Genomic DNA, 11,399 nt, shown 5'->3' with positions numbered 1-11,399 from the left:
CTAGGTTGTTTTATTTTAGTGGTTTTTGCAGTGCTAGGGATTGAATCTAAGGTGTTGCACATGTTAGGCAAGTGTTTCTACCACTGTGCTACATCCCTAGCCCTGTTGTATAATAGTAATAGCCACACATATTTTCTGAAATTATGTAACTACTGTCAGATCTATTTTTTCTCTTTATTTTCACCTTTTATGGTCACTTAGTTTATTGTGTTTCAGATTACATTTTGAAAAATTTAATTAATAAAAATTCAACATATTAAACTTTTGGGCTGGTGGAGTGGCTCAAGTGGTAGAGCGCCTGCCTAGCAAATGTGAGGTCCTGAGTTCAAATTCCAGTGTCATCAAAAAATTTAATAAATGAAAATAAAAATAAAGTTTACATTTTGTAGCTGGGTGGTTTTGATAATTTTTATACATTTTAAGAAGTGTTTTGAGGCCAGGTGCCAGTGGCTCATGCCTGTAATTCTAGCATGGGGCTCTAGGACAGGGCTGTGTCTGTCAGAGACATATCTCAAATACAACAGCTGGTAAGAGTCAACAGCATCCTGGAGCCCAGGTGAAGCCTGCAGTTGCAGAGCCATAGGCCTCCACAGCTGGGAGCCTGGGGGCCACAGCTCAGGGTGATGCTGGGTGACCCTCCTTCTGGAGCCTTAGCTCTGAAAGTCCCCAAGGGGCATGAGAGTGACCTTTCACAGAGGCCCCTTCCATTCCCAGGAATCACATCAGTTGTGATCAGAAAGATGGTGGTCTAAAGCCAGCTCTGGGCAAATAGTTCTTGAGACCCTATCTCAAAAATACTCAATATAAAAAAGGGCTGATGGAGTGGCTTAAGTGGTAGAGCACCTGCCTAGCAAGAGTAAAACCCTAAGTTCAAATCCTAGTACCACACATACACACAAAAAAATGTGTTTTGAGGACTGGAGGTAGGAGCATGTGTTTAGCACACACAGGCCCTAAATTCAATCCCAGCATCAAAAAAAAATTTTTTTTGACCAAGTTTGAAATTTTTCTCCTATGCTTTCTTTTTTTCTCCTTTCCTGTCTGTTATGTTGATAGATTTTTTTTTTTGTGGCATTGAGATTTGAACTCAAGGTTTCCCACTTGCTAGGCAGGTGCTCTACCATTTGAACTACTCCACTAATATATTGATGGATTTTTTTGTTTACCCCTCTAGGGATACGGAAATTTTATTCCAAGCCATGATAGTTACCTTTTTTAGTTTTTTAGTTGAGGTTTGCACTTGCTAGGCAGGCACTCTATCACTTGAGCCTTGTCCCTAGCCTAAAAGATTTTTTTTTGGTGGTGGGGAGCAGTACTGGGGGACCTTCCACTTGCTCTACCTTTTGAGTCACACCTCCAGCATGAATAAATTTTGGACATACTCATCTAAACTAAAATCTAGGTAATATCTGCAATATTCCTCAAATAGAGATCTGAGATTTGTATGTGTGTACGGGGTGTTAACCCAAAGCACTTTGAATTTTTTTTTTTTTTTTTTTGACACAAGGTCTCACTGTGTAGTCCAGACTGCTTTGGAACTCACTGTGCAACCCAAGCTGGTCTCAAGCTCGAGATCTTCCTGCCTCCACCTCCTGAGTTTTGGGATTTCAATTGTAGGTGTGCCCCACCACGCCCAGCTTTGAATTTTGCCCTTGTAAAGCTGGAGCTCTACTGCTTGAGCCACACTCCAGTCCATTTTACCTGTGGTTATTTTGGAGATGGAGTCTCCAGACCTATTCTCCCGGGCTGGCCTCCATACACAAGCCTCCCTATCTGACTCCCTAGTTACTCTGGAGTCAGAATTACAAGCATGAGCCACTGGCGCCAGGCTTGAATGTTATTTTTTTTTGGGGGGGGGTGTTACTTAAGTGTGAACTCATGGCCTCACGCTTGCTAGGCAGGTGCTACTGCCACTTGAGCCATTCCGCCAGTCTTTGAATGCTGTTCTTGATTAACAAACCAACAAACGAAAATGGTTCATTGGTTTTTCTCTAATTCTTTGGGTGATTAAAGTTATGATTGAACAAACCTTTTTTGGACTCCTACAATATGTCAGGCTCAGTATTAGGTTTAGGGATTGCAAAGATTAAGGTCTTTCCTGCTCCTAATTAAATGTTAGACATAGATATACGAATAAATTTTAGAGTATAAGGGCTTATAGAAATTAGATGAGCAAAGTGCTACGGAAAACGGAATTAGAATGTCATTGATCCCACCACTTTTTTTAAATGATGCTGAAACTAGAATGGCAGGGAAAGTGGAAGTGAGGCCCTCATTTTTTTTGTCACAGCGGTAACCCTCTGCATCCATCTATCCACTAAGACGTCCTTTTCGTTTTTTGACTGCGCCTACAACTCCCAGAACGCAGCGCGGAGGATAGAGGCGGGGCCAGCGTGCGCCACCAAGGCCTGTGATTGGTGATGAGTGCCAGACCAATTGGAAGAGCTGTTGTTAGGTAGTTCCGGAGAGCCGGTGGGAGAGAGCAAAGTGGCAAGATGGTGTTGGAAAGTACTATGGTTTGGTGAGGAGCTATCTCGGGGTCTGTGGGGGCGGGACTGGGTCGGGGGCTTGCGTGGCGCAAAGACCGGCTGGGCTTGAGATGGGGACGGGGTCTTGGCCGACGAGATGTGTCACTGGGGCCTGGAGGAAAGGAGCCGGTCGACTCCCTGAGTCATCCCAGGGCCCGGGAGAGACAGGCCAGGTTGCACCTTCTAGCCCCGCGGTCCCTAGTGCCGTGTTTATTCCAGTGTCTTCTCCTAACCAGCCCCAGGCCTGTCTTCAACCTGCTTTCCGGACTTTTCTCCCCTCTCCTCTCCTCAAAATAATAGATACACAGCCCCATTAGCTCTTCTCTAACTCCATTACCCTTCCCTGCTGTATCATCTTCAGAATTAACCACTTAGAGATTGTTTTCTAGGTGTTGGGTATTTTTTTTCTTTTATTATTCATATGTGCATACAAGGCTTGGTTCATTTCTCCCCCCTGCCCCCACCCCCTCCCTTACCACCCACTCCGCCCCCTCCCTCTCCCCCCCCTCAATACCCAGCAGAAACTATTTTGCCCTTATTTCTAATTTTGTTGTAGAGAGAGTATAAGCAATAATAGGAAGGAACAAGGGTTTTTGCTGGTTGAGATAAGGATAGCTATACAGGGCATTGACTCACATTGATTTCCTGTGCGTGTGTGCTACCTTCTAGGTTAATTCTTTTTGATCTAACCTTTTCTCTAGTACCTGTTCCCCTTTTCCTATTGGCCTCAGTTGCTTTAAGGTATCTGCTTTAGTTTCTCTGCGTTAAGGGCAACAAATGCTAGCTAGTTTTTTAGGTGTCTTACCTATCCTCACCCCTCCCTTGTGTGCTCTCGCTTTTATCATGTGCTCATAGTCCAATCCCCTTGTTGTGTTTGCCCTTGATCTAATGTCCACATATGAGGGAGAACATACGATTTTTGGTTTTTTGAGCCAGGCTAACCTCACTCAAAATGATGTTCTCCAATTCCATCCATTTACCAGTGAATGATAACATTTCGTTCTTCTTCATGGCTGCATAAAATTCCATTGTGTATAGATACCACATTTTCTTAATCCATTCGTCAGTGGTGGGGCATCTTGGCTGTTTCCATAACTTGGCTATTGTGAATAGTGCCGCAATAAACATGCATGTGCAGGTGCCTCTGGAGTAAGAGTCTTTTGGGTATATCCCCAAGAGTGGTATTGCTGGATCAAATGGTAGATCGATGTCCAGCTTTTTAAGTAGCCTCCAAATTTTTTTCCAGAGTGGTTGTACTAGTCTACATTCCCACCAACAGTGTAAGAGGGTTCCTTTTTCCCCGCATCCTCGCCAACACCTGTTGTTGGTGGTGTTGCTGATGATGGCTATTCTGGTGTTGGGTATTTAACTTACCCGATCTCACTAAATATCCCTCCTTTTTCTCAGCGATGTTAAGTGACCTTCCCAGAGTCACACAATTAAGTGGTGAAGTCAAGAGTTAAATTAGGGCTACCTGACAAGGCTTTTACCCATTGACCTAGCTCTCCTCAGTCTCATTTTGGGACTGAGTATCTTTTAGGAGGTGTATTAGACGCTGAGGGCGTAAACTTTTGCAGGATTTCAAGAGTTCCTTCTAATTGTGAGCATAGACTATAATACAGAAAAATAAACTCACAAATCAGCAATTAGGTGCAGACACCTAAGAGTTTTCTCCTTTTCTCTTTCTTTCTCTCTTTTTTGGAGTGGATAGCATTAGCATTGCCAGATAAAATGCAGGATGCCTAGTTAAATTTGAATTTTAGATAAACAATGATTTTTAATAAATAAGTCCCAAATATGCACTAACAAGTTACTTGTTATTTATTTGAAATTCAAATTTAGCTAAGCCTGGCCACCTCTTGGAGAGTGCATATTAGAATAGAAACAGAACAGGATGTGGAATACAAAAATTTGTGTTTTCAGGTACTTACCATTTGAGTGTTCTTGAGAATGTTACTAAATCTCTCATTTTCTTTATCTGTCAACCGGGAATTATAGTGACATCCACCTGTTTTACAGCATAAGTAGGCAAAATATATATGATGGTGCTCTGTAAACTATAAAGCACTGTAATGCCATAGCACTACATGGAGAGTCCTCAATAAGAAATTAAGGAGAAGCTTTGAAGGGACTTAGACCAAGTGTTGAGGAGAGGTCATTATCAATGAGGGTAGGTACTATACAAAGCTGCTGGAGTGTGAATCCTCGGTATGTTAGGGACAAGGATATAGTCCAATCCCGGGACTGGGGCTTGACCTCAGGGCCTTCACCTTGAGCCACTCCACCAGCCCTATTTTTGTTAAGTGTTTTTTGAGATACGGTCTCTCGAACTATTTGCCTGGGGTTGCTTTGAACCATGATCCTGATCTCTGCCACCTGAGTAGCTAGATTATAAGCATGAGCCATTGGCGCCCAGCACTAGTGTGACTTTTAATATAAGTTGTTGGTTTTAAGTAGGGTTTTTTTGTTTATTTTGTGCTACTAGGGATTGAACTCAGGGCCTCATAATTGAGCCACACCCCCAGATTTTTTTTTGGAAAGGTACATGAGTTCTGGTAGAAGAACATGAATGTCAAACTGAATAGAATGAATTCTCCCTGTACCCTTTCATAGAGGACTGTTGAGAAAGTTCTGAGGTTAGTGGAGGCACATTTGCACACATTGACATTGATTTAAGAATATCGGTCTGCTGGGCGCTGGTGGCACTAGGATTACAGGCGTGAGCCACCAGCACTTGGCACTTTCCTTATTTTTGAGATTGGGTCTTGCTTTATGCCCAGATCAGCCTGCACTGCGATCCTCCTATTTGTGCTTTCCCACATAGCTGGGATGACAGATATGTGCTACCATACCAGCCATTGAAATGAAATCTTGTGAAATTTTTGCCTGGGGTGGTCTCAAACCATGATCTTTCTAATCTCTACTTCCCAAGTAGCTATCCTAGCTTGAACCGCAGCTCCTGGCTGCTTTATTTTTGAGACAGGATTTCACAGTTATGCCTGGACTGACCTTGGCTGTGATCCTCCTCTTTATGCTTCCTGCATAACAGGGATGACAGTCACACATCCACTTTTATTGGTTGAGATGGGGTCTGGCAAACTTTTTAACTGGGTTGGTCTCAAACCCCTCCTGAGTAACTAGGATTACAGATGTGGGTCATCATGCCTGTTTTTGTTTGTTTTGTTTTAAAGCACTGGGGCTTCAACTCAGGACTTCTCAGGGCTAGGCAGATACTCTGCCACTTGAGCATTACCTCCAACCCTAATCCAGTAACTTCTTAGTTACCTCTCTTGACTATTTTTGGTTTGTGCTTATTGCCAGACAAAGCAACGTAAAAAAAAAAAATTGCCCCCAAGCCTGTATTTTGCTTACCAGTAGTAAGGAGGTATCTCATCTAATGCATTGCTTCCTTCTATTAGCACAGATAGAATCCTTGACTGCTAGAGCTCTCAGATGCCTTAGGAGTATCAAGGATTGATCTCCAGGTCTGGGATATAGCTCAGTGGTAGAGCACTTGCCTAGCGTGGGTGAGGGCCCTGGGTTTGCAGGGGGCAAGGGGGGATTGTGGAGGCAATCCAACCAATGTACAATGTAAGGCTATTTGTAATTGTCACAATGAATCCCCCCATACCCCCTGTACAACAAATATATCCTAATAGAAATGGGAAAAAAAATTCTCTGGGAAACTGAAGCCTGTGTTTCATATTATTTGGATTCTTTTAGATTGTGGAAAGTTGCAAGGCTAGAAGGTGAGATCCCAAATCAATGAAACTTCATTTTTTGCCATTCATTTCAGCTGCCAAAGCTGTTTCTCATTTAACCATGATTCCATTGTGTTTTTCCACACTCAGTGCTGCCAAGTATGTTATTTTATAAATATTTTCAAAGTTTTCTTCATTTCCTACATTTCAAGTACTCCCCTTTAATGGCAGACTTAAAGTATTGATCCATGGCAAAGCTTAATAACACTGTGGCAGATCAGAGGATTGCAGCCTTTGGTGCTCATCAGAATTTTTCCTCCTTAAAAAAAAAAAATTCCTCTAGTCATTCTGGGTAAGTCTGGGGGGTAAGGCTTGATCATGTGTAGATTGTACTTTTGGTTTCTTTTTTTTTTTTTTTGTGACACTGGGGTTTAAACTCACACTTGCTAGGCAGGCACTCTACCATTTGAGTCATTCCACTAGCCCTATTTTGTGTTAGGTATTTTTGAGGTAGGGTGATTTGAACTATTTGCCTGGGCTAACTTCAAATCATAGTCCTCCTGATTGCTGCCTCCTGAGTAGTTAGGATTATAGGCATAAGGCACCAGTGCCCAGCTGTGTACTGTACTTTAAAAAAAAAAAAAAGCTTCAGCCGGACACCAGTGGCTCACACACCTGTAATTTTAGCTACTTGGGAGGCTGAGATCTGAAAGGTCAAAGTTCCAGGCCAGCCCTGGCAAATAGTTCTTGAGATCCCATCTCCAAAAGAACCAGAGGAAAATGGACTGGAGGTGGGGCTCAAGTGATAAAGCACCTGCTTGGTGAAGCCCTGATTTCAAGCCCCTAGTTCTACTAAAAAAAAAAAAAAAGTCTCAGGCGATTGAGTTCCACAAAGTCTGAGAGCCACTTCTATACCACAGCACTCCTCACAAGAGAGGCGGTGGAGGGGATCCAGGAACTACAGAGAATGTTTCAGAAAAAATCCTATGAAGTTTTTCTCCTCCTTTATTCCTTATCTGACAGTGTGGACAACAGCGAGTATATGCGGAATGGGGACTTCTTACCCACCCGGCTGCAGGCCCAACAGGATGCTGTCAACATAGTATGTCACTCAAAGACTCGCAGCAACCCTGAGAACAATGTGGGTCTCATCACACTAGCTAAGTATGTGGGACAGAGTTAAATGGGGCTTGCAAGGTGGTTGGTTGTTTTCCCATGTTATGTGGTATATGTCACAGTTGTAGGTGGCTGCCCCGAGGCTGTGTTTGTCCATTACCTTCCTATACTGTCTTCTTCACTATTTACTACATATTTAAATAGCAACCCATGGCATGCATAACGCCAGGGCCTCATGCATGCTTAGCAAGTGCTGTACTACTGAGCTACATTCCCTCAGGCCCAGTTTTAAATGTTAATCTGACTTAATACAGTTATAAAGATAAATGTCCTGGGGTGAAATTTCACAGTATATTTTAAAGTCAATGAAAAGTGATTTTGGATCAGAGTCTCTAGGCATATGTCAACATATCCTGGTACCACAAAAGTGATTTGTTTTAGGAACTGATAAACCTACACTTCCCACCTGGTTACACATGCTTTCGGTCAAAAAATAGGTCTTAGGACCCTAAGAGCAAGATAGGATGAGAGTAATTAGGAGGAAACATTGAGAGGTAGGGAGCAGATTTCTTATAAACCAATTCCTTTTCTTTGTTGTATTTGGTATCTACTAAGTTCTAGGAGTTTGATTTTGAAGAATAGAGGTTATTATCAAGGTCTGTAAAGAAAAGACGGGTCAGACAGTTAAAGGTGCTTACGCTGATCTGAACTCACTGAAGTTCCTTTGCCCACATCCCAGTGACTGTGAAGTGCTGACCACACTCACCCCTGACACTGGCCGCATCCTCTCCAAGCTCCACACTGTCCAACCCAAGGGCAAGATCACCTTCTGCACTGGCATCCGCGTGGCCCATGTGAGTCCTACTGGGTCTCTTTGATTGTCCCTCCTGCTCTGAGGTTCTGCCTCCCACATCATTTCCCCTCTGAAATCTTGATCTAGAGCCAGAACAAGGGGGAAGAGAGAAACTAAAACGGAGCTAAATTGCAGTATAAAGAATATGGTGGGATGAGTCCCAAGATCACTTAGGATTATGAAAGGGAAAAATACTAGAATTGAGAATTAACCTTCCCTTTTTATCTACAGAGAGGCACAGCAAGAGGGAGGGGTTTATGTCTTGTGTGAGCATGGTAGTGATCTGAGGTACATGGAATCTGTAAAGAAAAAAAGGAATAGAGTGACAGAGGGAAGAACTAGGTAATTCCTATGGTTGACTGAGAACTTCCTCTTCCTTTTCAAGCTGGCTCTGAAACACCGGCAGGGCAAGAATCACAAGATGCGCATCATTGCCTTTGTGGGAAGCCCCGTGGAGGACAATGAGAAGGATGTGAGTCCATGTGACAGCATATTTGGCACAGCCTACATTTAGGAATGAAGTCCTGTAGCACCTAAGACAGCCCTGCAGAGGCATTGGGCTCATCACGTGGGGGAGGAGTAGAGATGCAGATTTCACGGTTTCTGTATGCTTCTATGAGGCAAGTCTTTTTTCCTCATGATATGGAATAGATTTCTTAACTTTTTGTCTCCTTCCCAGCTGGTGAAACTAGCTAAACGCCTCAAGAAAGAGAAAGTGAATGTTGACATTATCAATTTTGGGGAAGAGGTGAGTTGGAACTGGGGGCATTGGCTTGATTTGGTTATCAGCAGGACAGTCCTTCCCCAAAGCAGGGCCAACACTGGGAGAGTAGCTACAGTAAGAGCTGCAGTTACAGAGAGTGAGGAGCAAGGTGTGAAGGAGCATGTCTGCCATGTGTTCTCCCCTCCCCAGGAGGTAAACACAGAGAAGTTGACAGCCTTCGTGAACACACTGAATGGCAAAGATGGAACTGGTTCTCATCTGGTGACAGTGCCTCCAGGGCCCAGCTTGGCTGATGCCCTCATCAGTTCTCCGATTCTGGCTGGTGAAGGTGGTGCCATGCTGGGTCTTGGTGCCAGTGACTTTGAATTTGGAGTGGATCCCAGTGCTGATCCTGAGCTGGCCCTGGTGAGCAAATGTTTACCCAGGTAGAGCTGAGGGGTCCTTTGTTCTCCTGTACTGATAGAGCTGGACAGTTCCAAATACCCCCAAACTCTTACTCATTTTCTAAGATCCCCATTCACTCCTTCCTTAAAATTCTGTTTGGTTTCTAGGGGCACCTGTGTCAAATTCAAGCTAGTTTACTTCTCTTGATCAAACTCCAGGCTTCATCCAAGGCCTTCATTTTTCCCATACCATTTCTTACCCCTCCGGCTTCTTCCCCATGTGATAAACCAGAAGCTACCACTCTATATTTCTGTCCCACACCCTCAGTGACTTCCCCAGCCTCCAATAGGAATGAGGCTGGGGAACATCTGATCTTGCCTTGACCTTCACCAGGCTCTTCGTGTTTCTATGGAAGAGCAGCGACAGCGGCAGGAGGAGGAGGCACGGCGGGCCGCTGCAGCTTCTGCAGCTGAGGCTGGAATTGCTACAACTGGGACTGAAGGTGAAAGAGGTGGAATCTGAAGTCCTGGGATTGCAGAGTGCTAACCATTGAAAGCTGATGTAGACATTGCAGTGGAGTGGGGAAGCCTGGCAGAGTAGGAATCTGTGGAAGGAATGGCTTGGGCCTGGGTCTATGTGGAATAATGGCACCAGTTCTACCTTGCCCTTCTCTTCCTTTTCCCAGACTCAGATGATGCCCTATTGAAGATGACGATCAACCAGCAGGAGTTTGGTCGCACAGGCCTCCCCGACCTGAGCAGCATGACTGAGGAGGAGCAGATTGCCTATGCCATGCAGATGTCCCTGCAGGGAGCAGGTGAGCCAGGGCCAGTTTGATAGTGCTTGTGGAGGTGCTTGGGTAGATGTTGGCAGGGAGATGGAACTGAGTGATTGCCCTCCTTTCCTCAGAGTTTGGCCAGGCAGAATCAGCTGACATTGATGCCAGCTCAGCCATGGATACATCAGAGCCAGCCAAGGTAAGGACCAGTGATGATCCCTTGCCCCATCAGATTTGAAATCCCTTGTACTCAGATCCTCAATCTGGGCCACAACTATTCCTCCCTCGGTTTCATAGATGAGTCATTCGAGGAGCAGGAGGAAGCACTTGAATGTGTATTTCTTATATAGAAACCTTACTAAGGAACTGGAATGCTAGTGGTTAGAGTTGGAGAAACTTCCCCATGTTCTGAAATTTTCCTTCCTTTCTTGTGGGAGTAGTCTGGACAGTTCTATAGGATATAATTTTCCCAGGATGATGAAAACAGGGTCTGTGTATCTAATAGCAGAAAACCTTCTGAGCTCAATTAGCAAAGTTCTCACGCTTCTCTATTTGGTCAGTAATGAAATGTCTGCATTCATACCATCTGTGGCACTGTGTGGCGCTGACTCATCCTTTCCTTCCCTTGGCCACAGACACCCCTGCATCCCCACAAGGTCAGGCGAGAGCCAGGCTCAGGCAGCAGCTTCTGTCCCTTATACCTGCTTGCTCCTTGCCTGGCCCATAACCTGCCCCAAGCTGGTGCTGCCTTTTTTTTTTTTTTTTTTTTTTTTTTTAGGAGGAAGATGATTATGATGTGATGCAGGACCCTGAGTTCCTTCAGAGTGTCCTAGAGAACCTTCCAGGTGTGGATCCCAACAATGAAGCCATTCGAAATGCTATGGGTTCCCTTGCCTCCCAGGCCACCAAGGATGGCAAGAAGGACAAGAAGGAGGAAGAGAAGAAGTGAGACTGGAGGAAAGGGTAGCTGAGTCTGCCCTAGGGACTGCATAGTATGGGGTGGGATATAGGGTTAGATATGTTATCTGTAATCTTTACAACGTAAATAAAGCTTGGCAATTTTTTTCCTTTTTGCTTCAAATAGTAACTTTGCGTGTGAGAAGGAAGAATTTGTGGCCTGAAGTAGAGCCTTTCTGGCTCTCTGTGGGCCATTAGCTCTTCTCCTCGGGTTCTATTTTCTTTTGCCGTTAAGAGAAGCTTTACTAAGAACCTATTTAGTGTTAGGTACCAGAGCCACAAAGGTGAGTAAGAAATAGTACTGGCCCCTAAGGATTCAGGCTAGGGAAGAGTCTAGATGTCTGATGAGTCAAATCAG

At 44.3% G+C, this 11,399-nt stretch overlaps 1 protein-coding gene across 2 annotated transcripts; it reads left to right on the top strand.

Moving 5' to 3' along the window:
- Positions 1 to 2,367: 2,367 nt before the first annotated feature.
- Psmd4 (proteasome 26S subunit ubiquitin receptor, non-ATPase 4) lies at positions 2,368 to 11,154 on the top strand. 2 transcript variants are annotated; one of them, XM_020155853.2, is made up of 10 exons: positions 2,368 to 2,521; positions 7,253 to 7,393; positions 8,085 to 8,199; positions 8,584 to 8,670; positions 8,878 to 8,946; positions 9,112 to 9,327; positions 9,700 to 9,808; positions 9,992 to 10,123; positions 10,216 to 10,283; positions 10,863 to 11,154. In XM_020155853.2, exons 1-10 carry the CDS (start codon positions 2,496 to 2,498, stop codon positions 11,031 to 11,033), a joined length of 1,134 nt encoding a protein of 377 aa, XP_020011442.2. In that variant the 5' UTR covers positions 2,368 to 2,495; the 3' UTR covers positions 11,034 to 11,154. The 2 variants fall into 2 exon arrangements, with proteins under 2 accessions (XP_020011442.2, XP_073904234.1); XM_074048133.1 differs by having other exon boundaries at positions 9,700 to 9,817.
- The last annotated feature ends 245 nt before the right edge of the window (positions 11,155 to 11,399 follow it).

The sequence above is a fragment of the Castor canadensis genome, chromosome 11 (assembly GCF_047511655.1).
Source record: "Castor canadensis chromosome 11, mCasCan1.hap1v2, whole genome shotgun sequence".
NCBI lineage: Eukaryota > Metazoa > Chordata > Mammalia > Rodentia > Castoridae > Castor > Castor canadensis.
This window is presented reverse-complemented; position numbering and strand designations above follow the sequence as displayed.